The sequence below is a fragment of the Geotrypetes seraphini genome, chromosome 14 (assembly GCF_902459505.1).
Source record: "Geotrypetes seraphini chromosome 14, aGeoSer1.1, whole genome shotgun sequence".
Lineage (NCBI taxonomy): Eukaryota > Metazoa > Chordata > Amphibia > Gymnophiona > Dermophiidae > Geotrypetes > Geotrypetes seraphini.
The window spans coordinates 71,104,723-71,124,476 of record NC_047097.1 but is presented as its reverse complement, the minus strand read 5'-3'; the positions used below and the strand labels follow the sequence as shown (position 1 = coordinate 71,124,476).

The following is a 19,754-nucleotide window of genomic DNA, read 5'->3' as shown; positions in this document are numbered from 1 at the left end:
AGGGGATAGATTCCATACCAACGTAAGGAAGTTCTTCTTCACCCAGAGAGTGGTAGAAAACTGGAACGCTCTTCCGGAGGCTGTTATAGGGGAAAACACCCTCCAGGGATTCAAATAGGGGAAACACCCTCCAGGGATTCAAATAGGGGAAATCACCCTCCAGGGATTCAAGACAAAGTTAGACAAGTTCCTGCTGAACCAGAACGTACGCAGGTAGGGCTAGTCTCAGTTAGGGCGCTAGTCTATGACCGGAGGGCCGCCACGTGAGCGGACTGCTGGACACGATGGACCACTGGTCTGACCCAGCAGCGGTAATTCTTATGTTCTTATGTTAAGCCCTAATCTGGCCCTGTGGTCATGATTTATCAGCTTTGAGGGAAGAGCCGGCCATTTCTGTTTCCATCCAGCTCCTTCAAAGTTTAAGGAGGAGCCAGGAGTCAGGCCTAAGAGTCACAGGCGCACAGATTCAGAATTGCTCCCTCCCTATCCTACATGCCCAGGACTCTGGCCAAGGCACTTTCTCCGAGTTCAGTTTATAGTCCGATCAGTGATTTACTTCTTCGGAATTGGTTTTGTCAGTCCTTATTGTTGACAGGTGTTCTACATGCCAATGCCGACTGTGCAATCTTAAAGAAAAACTAACTTTTAAAAAGAACACGTCCAAATTCTTAAAGCTGCTTTGCGTTCCCTTCCATGAAAAACTGGGAGCAAACTAGGACGAAAGAACTGAATAAGACCAAAAGGTTTAGAGACCTGAAGGTCATGAATAAAACCCAAATATTGTCTTTGATCTAATATTGTTTTAAGTTTTCACTTTTCATCTTTCAGTTTCTTATAAATGAATTAAAATGTTTATTTTTTCCAATTTCACATGTCATTATTATTACAACTATTACTACCGTGTTTCCCCCAAAATAAGAAAGTGTCTTCTATTAATTTGGGGTCAAAAAAAATGCACTAGGGCTTATTTTCGGGGATGTCTTATTTTTTTTTCATGTAAAATGATCATCTTTCCCTTCCTCTCCTCCACCCCAATTCTTCCTCTTTCCTTTCTCCCTCCCCCATATGCAGTATCTTTCCTCCCCTCTCACACATCCCCTTGTGCCGCATCACCGATGTCATCAGTGACGTGGCACAGGGAAGGCCCTGGCGGGAAAGGTCGCAGCCTGTTCAGAGTGCTGCTGCCACTGCTGTTTGGAGCGGAGCTATGTCGGTCTCGCGGTGGGTCGGTGGGGTTCTGTTACGCAGGGGGATATGAGGGAGGGGAAGAAAGGTGCTGCACATGGGGTGGGGGGGAGAAAGCATTGCTACCGGCAAATCGAGTAGTACTAGTGTCAGGGATGGAGTTGGGTAGCGTCGTGGACATTCAGGAGGGGCTTCAGGGGTCGATCTAACTAGGGCTTACTTTTGGGGTAGGGCTTATATTAGGAGCACCTTTAAAAATAATGCTAGGGCTTATTTTGGGGGAAACACGATACTATGAATTATTTCTATAGCGCTACCAGACGTACACAGCACTGTACAGTCGCAAAGAAACAGTCCCTGCGCAAGACTGTTTTCTTCTTCTTTGTAACTCTGTACAGTGCTGTGTACATCTGGTAGCACTATAGAAATACCGTAATTCCTAGTAGTAGCAGTTGAGTTTAATATAAAGCTATATGAAGAGCAACAATTGTGCTCATCTTTCACTGAACATCCGAGGGGATGGGGATGATCTGGGTGCATCCATTATTTGCATATCATATCTGGAGGTCTAGCTATCTTATTTATTTGTTTGATGATTATGTATGCATATTGTGAACCACTAAATTCTTTGGTCCCAACAGTGTCCCAACTGCAATAAATCCAATCCAAGCCAACTGGTGCTGTTGATAATCCTGTGTGTCCAAAGAAAGGTGTTTCTGCTTCGCTCATAAGATACCAGTTCATTACTATTTGCAATATACCGTACTGACGAAAGATGTACGTTGTCACAGTGACGTATGGGAGGAGCTCAGACAGTATGTTTTTGCTGCATTATGAAGAAGAGAGAACTATAGGCGTTTCCTTGTGGCATGACATTCTTCTTTGATTGATTTGTGGTCAGATTCATTCGAGTGTCAGTAGACCTCGTATATCATCATTTGTGACTTTTAAGACTCCTGAGGCAGGCCTGTTGGCCGAAACATGGGCATGTCGAGTCAATTTGATGTTTGAACAATAAAGTTTGTTATTTCACCAGACGGATTGAAGGACACTTTTTTAGTGCACATCATTCTCTTTTGGGCAATTCCACTCTGGTTGTTGCATATGTGCTGCATTAGGGCGCTCTATAGAGAATTTGGACCGCAGTGCCACTGAATCTCATCTCGATGATGTACTATGCGGAGTGATACACTGGGAGAGACATAGTGCAAAGCTTAGTGCTTCATCTAGAAAAAATTCTGAGATGTAATATACGGCGAAAGCTTGTCCAAGTGCATTAAGATTCTATCAGTGCATATATGTGCACGCATATTTATATACCTTTCCATGGAGAATACTCAAAGCGAAACGCAACACGGGTTTGGCAAAAGTGGTGGGGCCCCCTTGAGACCCGGATCCCTCGTGCTTAACTGAGAAAACCACTTCTCTCTGTGAATCCCGACAAATAAATACATGAGGGTCGGCATTCAGTATTTTGGGGGGCTATGTCTGGGCTTTGGCATTCAATTTCCGGGTTTGCAGAGCCGGCTAAAACATAGCTGGTTAAGTGCAATATTGAGCGTTTCTATAGTGCTACTAGACGCAGGCAACACTTAACCAGCTACGAGAGGGCGCTAGGAAGTTCTCAGCCCAACCAATCAACTTCCACCGTAGCAGCAAAGAGTGTTATCTTATTTTGTCAAGTGCCAATTTGCAGACACAAAATTCTCTCCCCCTCTTCTACGAAACCACTCTAGCAGAGAGCAGTGCGAAATGGCCCGCGCTGCTCCCGACGCTCACCGAGTTCCATGGCTCCCTGCACTAGAAACTGCTAGCGCGGTTTCCTAGAAGGGGGGGGGGGGATGTTTTTTGACATTGTTGCAGGTCACTCGATGACCCATGGTTGGGCTGAGGACTTTTCAGAACCCCCTCGTGTACGGTACCGCATGAGGATAGGACTGAATTTCACGTGATCTTATTTATATGATTACCTATTGTGGTCCAAAATCTCCCCCTGGACGAATAGCTGCTGAAGCTTCCTGGTATATTGTGTTCAGCATAGGACACTCTTATATACTCTCTGTGAATTCTGCAAATGGTGTATATTTGTAACTAATCCTGGTATTTAGCAAACATGGACAATCAACTCGGACGTGTTATTGGTTAGTCAAAAAACGATATACACTGCACTGTCAAGTCCAAACACATAATATAAACATTCATTAGTAAAGTTCCCATATGTCAGAGGATGACTGCACATAACCTAAACAGCTGGTAGCGGAGAGGGGCTGTTGAAAACATTTTGCTGTGCTTTACCATTCTGAGAATTTTAGCACGGGACTGGTAAGGCATCTCTTGAGACACAAAGCTCCTTTTAGGGTATCCACAATGGAAAAGTGTATCGATATAGGAGACAGTCAGGATATCCAAATTCTCCTCCAATAGGCAAAATCTTGGTAAAAGTTTCCGACGCTGGCATCTTAAATTGCACTCCTAGTGAATTAGGAATCACCCTCATTGTCTAGATAGATAATAGCAATTTTCTTTTCATCAGAAATCACTGATCTTTGGTCCACCATTCTTTGCATCTGCACTGTTTTATCAAACTTAGACACATCAATTATTTGCTGGATATTTTCACCACGAAAGTCGGAAGGAGCATCGATGCTTTCATCTTCCTCATTTCCCCTTTCCTCCGCCTTCTGATTATCTTCAGATTTGTTCTGTACCCAGCTGACTTCAGGCTCCTTCACCGACTTTCTACTAGAAAAGACCATTGGATGTTCCTGGACTCCAGCTGCATCAGAGGACACTGTTGTAAGCTGAGTTACGTCCATATGAAATGTGAACGATTTTTCATTTGGCCCTAATTTAATGTGTTTGATTGATCTGTTGGCATCTGTGCACTCTTCGAGCTGTGAAGGCACATCAATATTACTAGATCCCAGTGTTTTAGAAATAGGTCCTTCAAATATGATTTCAGAAGAATTAAATTCTTCTGGGCTTACTTTGAAATGGTGACTAGATCTGTTATCTGTAGACTCTTCACTCTGAAAATGACCTCCTGGTTCACTAGACCCTAGGATTTCAGAAACAGGTCCTTCAAATATGATTTCAGGTGAATGAAAGTCCGTTGCATCCAACTTAATATGGCTCATGAATCTACTGTTACCTGTAGAATCTTCAGGCAGAGAATGATCTTTATCACTAGACTCCATTGGTTCAAAAATAGGTTCTTCAAATATAATTTCAGAGGACTGAAACTCTTTATCACCTAATTTAATATGCTCAAAAGATCTGTTCTCTGTAGATTCTTCAGGCATTGAATAATCTCCTGTATCACTAGATCCTGGTGTTTCAAAAATAGGTTCTTCAAATATAATTTCAGAGGACCGAAACTCTTTATCACCTAGTTTAGTAAGTTCAATATATCTGTTGAAATCTGCTGACTCTCTAGATGGAGAACGATCACCTGTATCACTGGATTCTAGAATTTTAGAAACAGTTGCTTCAAATATGACTTCAGGAGAATGAAGTTCATTTGAATTTAATTTAATATGTCTGATGGATTGATCCAATTGAGAAATATCTTCTGTATCACTGGACCCAAGTGTTTCAGAAACAGGTTCCTCAAAAATGATCTCCTTGGTACCTTGAATGTCTTTAGGACTTAGTTGTAAGTGATCTGACAAATCTTCTGTTTGTGGAAGGTCTTCTGTACGACTGAGCTGGAGATGTGTAGAAATGGGGCCTTCACAAACAATTTGTTGATGAGTATGAATCTGCTTTGAGCCTAATTTAATGTGTCTTGTAGACCTGTTAATATCCATTGAGAGATCTTCCTCAGGGAGGGTTTCTATAACACTGAATTCTTCAGTTTTGGAAATAGGTCCCTTAAATATAATGTGTTCAGTAGTTTGAATTTCTTGCGGACTCAGCTTAGACATTCCACCTTGATCATATTTCTCTACATTTTCAGAAATGGGCCCTTCAAACACAATCCGTTCAGTAGTTTGAATTTCTCTGGAACCTAATTTAATGTGCCTTATAGATCTGTTGACATCTGTTGAACCTTCCCTATCATTAGACTCTGACATTTCAGAAATGGGCCCCTCAAATATGATCTGTTCAGTAGTATGAATTCGTTTTGGGCCAATGGTAATATGACTTACAGAAGTGCTGGAATCTGATGAATTATCTGTCTCTGAAAGGTCTGCAGTACCACCAACTTCCAGCGTTTTAGAGATGGGCCCTTCAAATATGATCTCTTCAGTAGTATGAATTTCTTTTGGACCAACTTTAATATGGTTCACAGTTCTTCTAACGTCAGCAAAACCTTCAGCTAGAGAAAGGTCCCCCTCAACACCTGTATCTAACATTTCTGAAGTGGGTCCTTCAAATATGATTTCCCCAGTAGTTTGATTCTCTTTTGGACCGAATTTAATTTGCTTCACAAATCCGCTGCTTTTTGATGTCTCTGACCAAGAACTGTCTCCTGTGGGACAGCGCTCTAATTCGGAAGCAGGGAGATGAATTATTTGCTCTGCTGTGTAACATTCTACTCCATCACTTCCTAGTGTAGAAGAGCTATAGAATTCTTGACCTTTGTAAGGCATGGATTGATTATTGGATGAAAATATATCTATTGCTATGTTGTTTCCACCGTTGACGATGCTTTCAGTCTTAAGATTTTTAGAAACCTCATCTTGTTCAGACTGCATCGATGCCATCTCACTCATTCTACCATCAGTGTGTCGCAATGCATCAAAGTTATCCTTGTCAAGCATTTGTGATACATTGATTTCCGCAACAATGGTCACCACCCCACTATCGGATATTTGCTCAACTTTTTTAATGTCCACTGCCATGTTCTCGGACTCCGCTTGACCACTGTCTGTTAATGCAGATAGTTCTTCCCTAAGGCTTTTAGGAAGACTTTCCTGCAGTTGTTCTAATGCATCCTTCAGCTGATGCTTTGGATCTTTAGTTTCCTGGGACAGAATTTCCTTTAGTGATGTCTGGAAATCATGTGGGATTTTAATTTCTTTCTCAGTTACAACTGCTTCCAAGTGAGCGGTTTCTTCTTTGGCTTGCTCCTGTCTTAATCTGTCTGCATTTGTATTGCTCTCTGTGCTCTGGCTTGCAATTTCTGATTGATCTGAGTCATCATACTCATGCAAGCCACTAACGATTTTCTTACTCGCTGTGCTCTGGGAAAATTCATCTTGCCAAGAATACTTGATTGTTGACTCTTCTTCAATGTGAATCTGTCCATATAAGGAACCATCCTCTTGATCATAGACTAAAGGGTAGTCATCAGGAGTAGATACAATATAATTTAGTTCTTCTCCTGTATCTTCTTCCTCTGTTACATCTTCTACATTTGCCATCTCTTCACTAGGTTGCATTTTGTTTCTCCTTTCTTCAACTATTAGAGCTTCACCTGTATCATGACCACTACAGCTGCCTTCCAAATCTGCACAAGCATCATCTACTTCCTCTACATGGAACGGTGTGGAAAATTCACTTTTCTCATCCATAACCGATCCCAGTGGTTCCTCCACAATCTCAACATTAACTGACTTTTTTCCCAGATCCTGCTTTCCTTTGAGGCCAGAATGGATGATATTTTCTATCAGACTTTCCGCTGCTGTTCCTTTCAAATCCTCTGGGATCATTCTTTTGATATTCTTGTTTAATAAAGCTTCTAGATCACCTTTATCAGTGAGATCTGTATCGTCCTTCATGCCAGACTGTACAATTATCTCCGTTTTTACGGAGCCATCGGCTGCATGTTCTGTCCTTTCAACGTACGTCACTTGAGCACCTTCAGTTTTTTCCCAGCTATCAGGTTGTCCAAAATGTTGCAAAATGTCAGCAACTCCTACATTTCCTGCTAGAGTTTCCTTCCACGAAGTCTCCTTTTCGTATTCCTTTGTTTCACTTTCTTGACCATGTATCTCTCTGGCTTCAGTAGGCTTAGTAGCATCTTCATTACTGTCAAGATCTCTAGAAGCTTTAGAGTGGAGATCATTGAATGTTTCCTGTTGTTCTTGAATGTCTTTTCCTAAGGTAATTGGGATTTCATAGCCAGTCACTTTTTGAGACTTTTCTTTCACAGTAAAGCTTTCATTGTCTTTGAATGACTCATGTCCATTCGTTTGTTCTTCTGGCACAACATCCATCTGTCCTACAGTTTCGTTTTCCAAACCCTGTCCTTTGAACATAACGTTCTTCTCCTTTCTTGATGGCTTATCCTCTGTATGTGTCTCTTCCCAAATAAATAACTCTGTTTGCTTTACTGGTCTCTCTTCTTTTTTTGTTTCTTCTCTACCTAATGCTGCTTCTGTACCTATCTCAAAAACATAACTTCTTTTTTCTCCAGGGAATTCATTCCCGATTGTCTTTTCTTCCAGCTCTGTCTCTCTCTTATTTTCCATTGCTTTATCTTCCTTTATTTTCTCACTCAGGAGAGTCTTTATATCCATACCAGCCTTCTGGTTTGTTACAGAATATACCTTCTCCTCAGTTGTCTTATATATATTTCCTATAAAATCGGATTTCAGTTCATAACCTGGAAATTTATTAAAACGATCCATTTTTGATCTTGTATCTTGCAAAGCACCAAGCTTCAATTCATCTCCCTGGTCTCTATCCAAGGTATGAATGTGTATGGTGGATTCTTTTACCAAAGGCGATGAGGTAGGGATGGTTATGTCTCTTTGACGTCTTTTGGGAACTATCATTTGCTGAATTTCACTGCTTTTTGCAAAGTCATACTTTGGAGCCCCTGTTCTGAATCCCATGTTGGTCTTTGCGGTGCTTTCGTAAGAAGATTCCTCCCTGACTATGACTGGAGGATGATAGGCTGAGACGGGCACATCCTTCCGGAAAACTCTCCCAGTGTCTGTTGCTGGTGCCCTGACATGGGTTGCGAGATTTCTGCTGATGTTTGTGTTGCGCCCTTTGGATCTTGCATCAACATTACTCCTGATGAGAGGAAATGGCCTCTTGTCATTTTCTCTCCGATGTGGGGCATACTCGGCTCTGTGTTCAGAGGCAAAAGTCCTGATGCCTGCAGGAAATAGATCAGAAAAGCAAAGAAAGGTCAGTTAGTTTTAGAATGAATTGATTTTCATTTCTTGCCCTCAGGGACCACAGCCTCAACTATTGTAAAGATACAATGTGGTAATCTGAAATAGAAAGTGACACAGGGACATATTTTACCTGTCCCAGCGGGAACTCATTTTCCCATCCTGTCCTGGAGAGTTCTTTTCCTATCTCTGCTCCGTCCTCATCTGCACAAGCCTCAAACACTTTCAAATCCTAAGTAGCAACATTCTAGATCTGAGATTGTGATGTCATAATGCCTCATTCCACCAATGCCTAAGCTCCATCCTCATCCGCACAAGCCTCAAACACTTTCAAATCCTAAGTAGCAACATTCTAGAGCTCAGATTGTGATGTCATAATGCCTCATTCCACCAATGCCTAAGCTCCATCCTCATCCGCACAAGCCTCAAACACTTTCAAATCCTAAGTAGCAACATTCTAGAGCTCAGATTGTGATGTCATAATGCCTCATTCCACCAATGCCTGAGCTTCATCCTCATCTGAACAAGCCTCAAACACTTTAAAATCACAAGTAGCAACATTCTAGAGTTCAGACTGTGATGTCATAATGCCTCATTCCACCAATGCCTAAGCTCCGTCCTCATCTGCACAAGCCCCAAACACTTTCAAATCCTAAGTGTTCGATGCCTGTGTGGTTAAGGCAGAGTTTACAGGAATGGGACAGGGACAAAACTCACGGGGACGGGAGGGAAAATTGAGTTCCTGCAGGGAGAGAGAAAAATTTGTCCCCGTGTCATTCTCTAAACTAAACTAAACTAAACCTTAAGTTTATATACCGCATCATCTCCACGGAAGTAGAGCTCGGCACGGTTTACAAGAACTTAAAAATGAGAAAGGGTAGGAAAAAGTTTACATAAGTTTATAGATCGAGTGGAAAAGTAAGGGAAAAAAAGAAATGACATGTTAGAGAAGAGCCAGGTTTTTAGTTCTCTAATCTGAAATATTAAAATGCTATAGAAATGGGGCAGAATCAGTCAAAATTCCCCTCCCCTCTTTATGCTAGGTTCAGTATAAAAATGCTATCTGAAGAAAAGACCAAAATCCACCAAACGGTACACAGATGACGAACGGGTCTGGATAACATCAAAGAACAAGCTCAGCATGGTGGTAATAACGTCTTCATTGGGAGAAAAGTGTGAAATCTGATTGCCTAACATGGCACCTGCAAAAGATTTTCACTAAGAGAGACGCCCTGCTAACTGCTTGAGAATGCCTCTTTTTTTGAAACTAAATTGTTTTCGCTAAGAGGAATCGATGTTCTTTGTTTTGCTCGATGCGGTGATACTTACGTATGAGATTTCTGATCCTGAAGCTGAAACGTGGCCACATCAGGCAGACAAATTTCCCATCCAGTAATTGAGTTTTCTTCCAATAAAGATATTATTACCATGCTGCTTTTGTCTGTGGATGCTGTCCAACTAAAAATACCGTCGGAAAGAATCTTATGGCCACATCGTTGGCTCACATGTGTCCCTAGAGCATCCTGCACGGCCCCAGCCTTACAGGAAAAGGATCAGACCAGTGTGAAGCTCAGGGCTCTTGAATTTACAAGGTGCAATTTGTATGCCTGGATCATCAGTCAATGGAATTATTTTAGCTTTTATTTTTAATTCCAATACCGTTTGGTTATAGACTCAGAGCTCCTAATCAATACCAGAGACCATACCACCCAGTGAACTCTAGAGAAATCCCCCAGTACCTGCTGGGACTTTTTTCCCATGAAGCTCAAGCCACAAGATCTGTTCCCCGTCGCTCTCCCCTTCCAGTAACGCCCTAGCACAAAATAAAGAAAAAAAACGTTAATATTTCTGAAAGTAGCCAGTGAAGCAAAATCACACCCACTACACAGCAAGCAACAGCTGGAATTCAAAGGGTTAACCTTCATCGTTTTCTGCTTTCATTGAGTAATTGAAGGAAAGCCCCAGCCGACCCTAGTATTTCAAAAAAACATTCTAGCTGCATTTTAGTGAAACAGTAAAAGTATTTTGAAGTCTGAGCAGCTGGAAAAACCAGTAGTGAGAAGCTCAAAGAACTCTCTACAAGAAAAGCGTCCAGACGCCAGCTCAATTTTTCTGTTTAGAAGTGAGGTTTATTCGTCACTAGGGTTGGGGGCTGCCCTTGTGAGTCAAACTCTGAGGGATCAACGCACAGAACTCCGGCAACCCCGTGGAAAACACTGGGTCAGTTGCACAGTAAGGGGGCATGGGGTGGACCGCCCCGGGGGCAATTTTCACAGGGGCGGAACTCCCCTCCCCCCCCCCACGTACCTCTTGAAACATTTGCTGGCGTGAGCAGAATCTTCCACCTGTTGCTCTCACCGACCTTGGATCCCTCCCAGGACATGAGGTCAGAGGGGAACCGAGGCTGGTGGAAGCAGGTGGAAGATTCTGCTCGCGTCGGCCAGGGGACAGGTGATCAAGCGGTGACGGGGAAGAGCAGGGGAGCACACAGCATGGTGACGCAGGGCACCAATGCCCCAGGCGTTAATCTTCCCAGCTACACCACTGCACTGGGTTGGGAGTGCCGGGCAATGCGCAGAACAGATGAAGGGATTTGTGGCGCATGATCCTGCCTGTCGAAATCGGCGCTGCAAGTCCCATAATGCACAAGGAGGAGGTGGTCAGAAATCCAGGAGTGACCTAAAATCTCCAGTCTGGAACTGGGTAACCAAATGCCCATTTTCAACATACATGTAACCTTTTACACCAAAGACCAAAGGCTCTTTCACCCTGTCAAATAACTCTTTAAAAAAAGAGCACTGGCTACATTTTCTCATTCTGAAGCAACTTTTGAACTTTTCCACGTTTTTACTGAGAAATACACTGCACAGATTAGCATGCATATGAATTTCCATACGGCATGAAAGATAGGCCACTGCAAACTGTAAACATAGGTCAGAAAGAAGTCAGCTGTCAGTTTCTGAAACAAGTTTTACATCATATCAAAAGTAACCAGCTTCAACAAGCGTCAGATAAGCCCTCGGCCTCCCCTCCCCCAATCATTACTCAGCATCAAGCCTGGTCTATTTACTTATTTCAGAAACGTTATCATCCACTTAATTACCCAGGTCGAGGACAGAGCACATTAATCAACCCTAAAATAGAATATTTGCATCCGATTCGATTCTAACAAGACAACAACAGCAAGGCTAAATGATCTCTTCCATTTGGCCCAAATTTCTTGCCATCCTCCAACCAGCGTCAGCCACGTTTACCAATAACTGCACCTAAGAAGCCGTGCACGAAATTGCTTTGCTCATGCTTACATATCAATATTGCAATCGCTAAAGAGCCCTGATGAAACGGTTGTTTGACCGTGAAACGACGGCCACCATAAGTAAAATCTGGTAACCCTAGGAATGCAGGAAACACGTTTCCTCTAGAGCGGCAGGTCAAACTTGCACCACTGAGGGAAAGGGAAAGGTGAGGGGCCGCCATTGAACAATAGCTTCTTCGGCTGATTTGCAATTCCATTCCTCAATCATTTACAGAGTGGAAGTGGATGGATGGCTGAGCTGGCCAGAAACCCCAGTATAGGATTTGAACTCAGGATCTGGGCGTAATAGGCAAGCAACCTACCAAGTCACCTCAAGACATAATTATCTTTCACTCAACAAACCAATTAAAGGAGGGGGTCAAGACATAAGAATAGCCTTACTGGGTCAGACCAATGGTCCATTAAGCCCAGTAGCCCTTTCTCATGGTGGCCAATCCAGGTCCCTAATACCTGGCCAAAACCCAAGGAGTAGCCACATTCCAGAATCCCAAAGAGTAACAAAAGATTCTAGAACCCCAAAGAGTCTCAAGATTCCAGGCAGAATCTCAAAGAAGAGCAAGATTCCGGAACCCCAAAGAGTAGCAACATTTCAGAATCCCAAAGAGTAACAAAAGATTCTAGAACCCCAAAAAGTCTCAAGATTCCAGGCAGAATCTCAAAGAAGAGCAAGATTCCGGAACCCCAAAGAGTAGCAACATTTCAGAATCCCAAAGAGTAACAAAAGATTCTAGAACCCCAAAGAGTCTCAAGATTCCAGGCAGAATCTCAAAGAAGAGCAAGATTCCGGAACCCCAAAGAGTAGCAACATTCCAGAATCCCAAAGAGTAACAAAAGATTCTAGAACCCCAGAGTCAAGATTCCAGACAGAATCTCAAATAATAGCAAGATTCCGGAACCCCAAAGAGTAGCAACATTCCATGCTACCGATCCAGGGCAAGCAGTTTCTTCCTACATGTCTGTCTCAATAACAGACTATGAACTTTTCCTCCAGGAACTTGTCCAAACCTTTCTTAAAATCATCCATTCAAGGATGCCTGCTATGTAAGGGTTAAAGGCCGAGCGGACAGGAACCAGGAATGGAGCGTTGACTAAGGCTATTAGACTTCTGTTAACAAAACAGTTATAGTTGCTAGAGTGATGTATGTGCTCACTAAAAATAAAGCTCCAGAAATTCACTCTAATGTGACAGAGTTGCAGTATGCCGAGCCAAGCTGGAGCCAAGCTGTATTCCCTGCTAAATCCAAGCTGAGGACAAAAATAAAGGCAGCTCTTCCCCTCCCCCTCCCCCTGGCAGGTTTCATTCACGTGTGTCTCAAAAAGATCCAATTCACTCTGACAGTCTTAAAAAGGGACAGTGCGATACCTGCAGAAAGCACGGCTCATAATCCCCTATGGAGCAGCTCTGATCCGGGACACAATTAGCAGTGAGGCAAGAAGCCAGCAGGAAAAACCAAAACTCCAGGCCCCAGTGACTTAAGCAAACTCAGAGCTGCCAAGTTACCCGGTTCCAGAAAGATGTCTGACCATCCTGGATTTCTGACAACCTGACCTCGATGCAATATGGAGCTAAAGCATTGATTTCAATGGGTAGAATAACAGGCTGCTTCTGGATGTAAGTTCAGAACCAGGGAGCAGTGGCAGAGCAAGGGTTGGAGTCGCCCTCTTTTATGGTGTCCCGCAACCAGGAAGCGGCTTCAGAGGGAGGGCCGAGGCCGGCGCCAGCAATAGGTTGGAGCTGCCGCATGCACTGATGAAAGGCTAGAGGTATGGGGGTGGGGCGGGTAAGGAGTGGGAGGCAGAGAGGAGAGGTGCTGGCACCCCCACCAAGATGGCGTCCGGGGCGATCCGCCTCCCCCCTCCGAGTCAAAAGGTCTCTCTGCAGGAACTGAGTAACACGGCAGATCTGGATTCTAGCCGGATCAAATGTTATTAAGGCTGCCAACAGGTCTGAGTCAGTCCTGGGTTTATTCCATTGCATGCAGGGACTTGTAGTTCTGGTTTCCCCCCCATTGCATTACCTAAGAAAAGAAAGGTCTTTGCAAGCACTGAGGTAAACCCAGGACTGGAGGAACCCTGTCAGGCAAATCCGGACCCAGTTGGCAACCTTTCCTGGAAGTGGATAATTTGGAAGTTCTGGGATGAATTGAGAGAAGACACAACAGAAAATAGACATCCATGATATGACATGACAAGAGGCGTAAAGAGATGGTCCCTGCCTTGCTCCAGTGTCGTTTCTTCCCCCCTCTTCCACCCCTTCCCCAAAATTCAAAGCCTACAGCTGTTTTTTTAGGAAAATCACCTTTAGTCAGATTCGACTACTAGTAGCCCATTTAAAAACACAGGCTGGGACTAACGTCTTAAGCAGAGGCTGTGTCTAGAGTCACGAGCTCCATAAATGGTTACAACAGGTACGGAGATTTTTGTGTCACCAGAAAATGTGTGAGGTCTTCCTTTAAGAATTCAGTCCATGAAATATTTTAGCTCCCTTGGAAGCACAGGACAGTGAATTCATAAGGAAAAACCCCACAAGTTAAGATTGCCATACAAAAATGACAAATGGAAAGAAACTTCGAGAGGACTCTTCCATGCACCCAGCTGCCCCTGAGAAGCTGAAGTGCAAAATACTCAGGCCCTGATGCTCAAAAGTAGAGAATGATATGGGGACAAATATTTCCCTGTTCCCACAGGAACTCAATTTCCCCTTCCCATCCCTGCGTTCCTGTCCCATTTCTGTAAGCTCTGCCTTAACCATACAAGCCTCGGACACTTATGATTTTCAAGTGTTTGAGGCTTGTGCAGATGAGGACGGAGCTTAGGCATTGGTGGAATTAGGCATTATGACATCACAATCTGAGCTCTAGAATGTTGCTACTTAGGATTTTAAAGCGTTTGAGGCTTGCGCAGATGAGGACAGAGTTTGCAGAAATGGGGCAGGGACAGGAAAAGAACTCGCCGGGACGGGATGAGAAAATGAGTTCCCACAGGGACGGGGAAAAATTTGTCCCTGTGTCATTCTCTACTCAAAAGCTTTTTGTGCTGGTAAGACTCACTAAATCAGTCTTCCTGGCATGGAAGCTCAACTTCTGATGCACAAAAAGGTTCTCCGTGGCTGCTATCGATCCTTGTAGCAGCCAATCAGAACCCTAGTATTCTAATGAGCGTTCCTTGTGATGCACAAAAGGGAACACAAACGCACACACATTTACATGGAAATTGTAACTATTGTGGGTACACTCATACAACACATGCACGACAGCTGCACCCCCCAACAACAAACTGAGCAAGCAGCCTTCGCTCTCCCATCTTGATAACAGCTCCGGAGCCACGATCAGCTGAACCGGCAGTACTCCCCAGAGCTGATGATGGGTGGCTTCAGGGCTTCCCCTGCCATTCAAATGGTTGTGGCACCACAGCCACAATCAAGACGAGGTAGAGCGGTAGCAACAGGAACAAAATAGAGCTGTGCCTAGTGATATGCTCTTCTGAGCAGGCACCAGACACAGTTCCTCCCCCTTTTACCAGGGCTGCTCTGCACAAATAGCATCCACATAATTTGCATGAGCAAAAAAATCACTCCCAACGCGGTATTTATTACCGTGTTGTCAGAGCTTTGAGCATCGGGGCCTCAGGGTTTTAAAATTCAAAAATGTATTGCTTTCAAACAACAGAACTCATTTTACACTCGTGTTCCACATGAAAGGTCAACTTGATGTGCTTTGATATCAAAATGGACCTGTTATTGATATATTACAAAGAACCGCAAGAAGTCCAGCAGGATACGGGCCCATGAGAGCGCAAGCAGAAGAGAAAAAATTGGGACCTTCCACTCAGACAGAAGTTTCAAGTTTTTATTAAAATTTGATAAATTGCCTATCCAATTTCTAAGCGATGTTTAAACAAGCTACATGAAACTCTTTACAATGTACATGATCCGAGGGGAGAGGGGGAAGAAATTAATTTTATGATAGGACAAGGAAAAAACCCAATATTGCATTGGGTTTGACTGTGGTCTGGTCCTTTGAACACTGGTGGTCCATTGACCCGTCCCACTGATATATTACAAACAGAAAATTAATTTAAGCACCCTGAATTATTCTTGTAATACAATTGTCATTTTAAATTGGGGAGGGAGTGTCAATCCAGATCTCAGAACACACCCAGCCAGTCGGGCTTTCAGGATATCCACAACGAACCCTTCCTGAGTCTATCAGAGAGAGAAAACTCTGCAGGTCAGTTTCTTCATTCCTGGCTCTCGCATTTCCATAGGGAAAAATATCGCCTGAAAGGAAGCTCTGGAATGGGTTGGGTGGGACCTGAGAAAAGACTTCTTCGTGGGAAGGGTGGTGAATTTGTGGAATGGCGTCCTGGTGCAGACAAAGGCTGTATCTGAATTCAAGAAAGCTTGGACAGGTCTTGATATTCTGCTCTTTCCATGTGGTTATAATCAAAGCAGTTTATTACATACTTAGTTTGTACCTGGGCCAATGAGGTGTTCAGTGAGTCACGAGCTGCAGAGGGAATTGAACTCACAGCCTTAGGGTGCTGAGACATAAGACTTGCCGCTGCTGGGTCAGACCAGCAGTCCGCTCCTGTGGCAGCCATCAGGTCAAAGGCCAGTGCCCTGAGTCTAGCCTTACCTGTGTACGTTCTGGTTCGGCAGGAACTTGTCCAACTAGAACATGATACGGTGACAAACTTCATCACTGTTCCCGTCCCCGTGGATAACCACAGGAAACCATCCCATGTCATTCTTTAATGTCTTTCTCAACCTCAGTCCTTCTACACCGGCATTCTTCAATGCAAGACTTGAGGGTCAGTGGCTGAGCTCATTCATACTCCGATTCTTATGTGAGCCAAGTATAGGATAATGAACCTATTGTGACATCACTGATGAGGTTGGCTCTCAGGCATTGGTGGAATGAGGCATTATGACATCATAATAGCTGCTCTGGATACCAGAGACTGTCAATGACAATCAATCTTAGCCTCAGTCCTTCTACACCAGCATTCTTCAATGCAAGGCTTGAGGGTCAGTGGCTGGGCCCATTCATACTCTGACTTTTATGTGAGCCAAGTATAGGAGAATGAAGCCATTGTGACATCACTGAGGCTGACTCTTAGGCATTGGTGGAATGAGGCATGATGACATCACAATAGCTGCTCTGGATACCAGAGACTGTCAGTGCCAATCTCGACCTCAGTCCTTCTATACCAGCATTCTTCAATGCAAGGCTTGAGGGTCAGTGGTTGGGCCCAGTCATACTCTGATTCTTCCCTCCCTCCTTAAAGAATGACATGGAGATGGCTTCCCATGGTTATCCATGGGGATGGGAAACGGTGATGAATTTTGTCACCCTGTCATTCTCTAACCACAAGGCTACTCCTTCCTAGGCTGTATGGTCTGGAATCGATCTGGAAACTGGTTTCAGAAAAGATCTTGAATGTTCACCCACAACCTCATCATTCTTAAACATGTGAAATAAAATGTTACAGCTCAGAGAAGAGCCGCATGAAATGGGATTAAGATTAGTACTGGCGGCAGTAGCAGAAAGCAAATGTTAAAACATAGTCAATTCTTGTAGTTTTGGGATTTTAAAGTGCCGCTCACTGGCCTTGGAAGGGCAGCAGGTCCAAGTGGACCACAATTAACGCTGGGCCAGATCACATCCTTACCTGTATGTTGCAACCTCCAGGCTAAGTCCTGACTTCACCTGCATGAGCTCATGGTAATCCCTCAGCCGATCTGCAACAGTCATGTCGAGGGACAGCTTTTCTTCTTCAAGTGACTGTATTATCACCTAGCAAAAGAGAGCAAATAATGGAACAACTATGACAGAACAGAGAGTATCTGGTCATGCTAGAGCAGGGGTCTCAAAGTCCCTCCTTGAGGGCCGCAATCCAGTCGGGTTTTCAGGATTTCCCCATGAGATCTATGTGCATGCACTGCTTTCAATGCATATTCATTGGGGAAATCCTGAAAATCCGACTGGATTGCGGCCCTCGAGGAGGGACTTTGAGATCCCTGTGCTAGACAATAACCAAAGCCGATCGTCATAACCCACAAACCAAGCTAATTTGTTATGTTAAAGTGCAGACGTGTCCTTCCCAATCAGATCTTTTTACATTGATGAAAACGCATTGTAAAGCAGCCGGTATATGTGGATAAAGAACCGTCTCTGTGGGGAGAGCTCCAGCCTCAGCACCCTGAGGTTGTGGGTTCAAATCCGGTGCTGCTCCCTGTGACCCTGGGCAAGTCACTTAATCCCCCCTTGCCCCAGGTATATTATTAGCTAGAGTGTGAGCCCACCGGGACAGACAGGGGAAAATGCTGGAGGACCTGAATGGGGAGACCCCAATGACCCACCGTGAAAACAAAAACAAAACCTGTGGACACAGATGTTCTGGAGATAATTTATTCAACACTGACATATAAAACCATGAAAATTCAATTTAAAAAATACTGTGATAAAAATCCGTGTAGGGTCCAGTTGGATTTTTATCACAATATTTTTTTAATTGAATTTTCATGGTTTTATATGTCAGTGTTGAATAAATTATCTCCAGAACATCTGTATTTGTTTTCATGGGTGGATTGTAAACCACTTAGACCAGGGGTGTCAAAGTCCCTCCTCCAGGGCTGCAATCCAGTCTGGTTTTACGGATTTCCCCAATGACTGAAAGTAGTGCATGCAAATAGATCTCATGCATATTCATTGGGGAAACCCTGACCACCCGACGGCCCACCTGGGACTTCCTTTCCTCTGGCTCACCTGCAGCTCCTGCACCTGCAGCCCGTAGCGCTCCTGCATGGCCTGCAGCTCGACCTGCAGCCGCCCGCGCAGCTCCTGCAGCCCCCGCAGCTGCCGCTCCAGGTCCCGCGCCTGCCCCGCGCAGCGCTCCTTCTCCTCGGCCGCCCGCTCCTGGCCCGCCCGGTCCGCCTCGGCCTTGGCTTCCAGCTCCTGGAGGCTCTGCTGGTAGAGCGCGAGCGCGTCCTCCCAGACCTCGGCCACGAAGAGCCGCGCGCCGCCCTCCACCTCCTCCAGGCAGAGGCCCCCGACGGCCGCGCGCTGCTCCTGCCGCCCCGCCCGCACCAGCAGCTCCTCGCGCAGCTCCAGCACGCACCGCTCCTGCTCCTCGTCCAGGGCGGCGCGCTCGGCCTGCAGCCGCAGCAGCAGCTCCTGCATGGCCGCCTCGTCCCGCTGCGCGCGCTGCAGGTCCCGCCGGTGGCCCTGAAGCTGGGCGTCCAGCTGGGCGCGGACGGCCCGCTCTTCCTCGCTCAGCGCCTGTAGGCGCCGCAGCTCGAGGCCCAGGTCGTGCAGCTGGAGCTCAGCGCGCACTTTGCCCGCGCTCAGCTCCTGCAGCCGGCTCCGCAGCTGCTGCGCCTCCTCCCGGTAGCCCCGCAGCCAGCCGTCGTCCCGGCAGGAGCGCAGCTGCCCGATCTCCTGAAGCAGCGCCCCGTTCTCCTGCTCCAGCTGGCGCACCCGGGCCAGGTAGTGGTGCAGGCGGCGGTTGAGCTCCTGCAGCTCCAGCTTCTCGTCCCCGATGCCCGGCCTCATGCCCGCCCTGCCCTGGTACATGCTGGCGGCTCGGCTCTGGAGTCCCGACTGAGGCTGTCCAGGGCGCAGCGCAGAGTTAAGAAGGGAGGGGCGCCCGGGCCCGATGGTTTCTTGGCCGCTTTCCTTTCAGCACCGGTTGGGACGGGAGAGCAGAGCCCCCTGCTGGCCACATTTGTCCCCCGTCCCTCTCCTTAGGATGAGGACAGAAAATGAGTTTATCCCCCTGTCATTCCCTACTTGCCAGCAAGGGCCAGTTTCAAATTCAGTCTTTGAAGGAGAAGCGCATGGTAGTGCAATCAAAAGGACATGGAGGGTAGTGTTTAGCTATCAGTGAAGTGTTTTAAATTTCTGCTATTTTCCACAATAAAGTGCACATATTGAAGGTTCATTTACCCCCACCCCCTTTACAAAGGCTGCGGTCACAGCTCCGATTCTGGAGCTTACTGCCCTGGCCAGCACTAAAAACACTAGTGTGGCTTTGTAAAGGATTGTGCTAGATTTTTTTTATCAATGTTTCATTGCTGAGTTATAGCTATAATCAAGACATTTCCTCCATAAGGGGGCCTTTCTTATGCTGTTGAAAATGTTCTGGGTTTTTATACTCTCCACCTACCAGGCAACAGA

At 45.2% G+C, this 19,754-nt stretch overlaps 1 protein-coding gene across 1 annotated transcript; it reads right to left on the bottom strand.

Annotated features, from left to right (window-relative positions):
- Nucleotides 1-211: 211 nt before the first annotated feature.
- SYNM (synemin) lies at nucleotides 212-19,167 on the bottom strand. Its single transcript, XM_033920288.1, has 4 exons — nucleotides 18,345-19,167; nucleotides 17,248-17,372; nucleotides 9,998-10,071; nucleotides 212-8,239 (listed from the first exon to the last, which is right to left on the bottom strand). The coding sequence occupies exons 1-4, from the start codon at nucleotides 19,149-19,151 to the stop codon at nucleotides 3,666-3,668; spliced, it is 5,580 nt and encodes a 1,859-aa protein (XP_033776179.1). The 5' UTR covers nucleotides 19,152-19,167; the 3' UTR covers nucleotides 212-3,665.
- Between the last annotated feature and the right edge of the window lie 587 nt (nucleotides 19,168-19,754).

Excerpts from the sequence above, each read along its gene's own strand:
- SYNM (XM_033920288.1), bottom strand. The coding sequence starts at position 19,151 with ATGTACCAGGGCAGGGCGGGCATGAGGCCGGGCATCGGGGACGAGAAG. Across the intron at positions 17,373-18,344 it reads TGCAGGTGCAGGAGCTGCAG|GTGATAATACAGTCACTTGA; the intron begins GTGAGCCAGAGG and ends CTCTTTTGCTAG. Across the intron at positions 10,072-17,247 it reads CTGGAGGTTGCAACATACAG|GGCGTTACTGGAAGGGGAGA; the intron begins GTAAGGATGTGA and ends ATTTTGTGCTAG.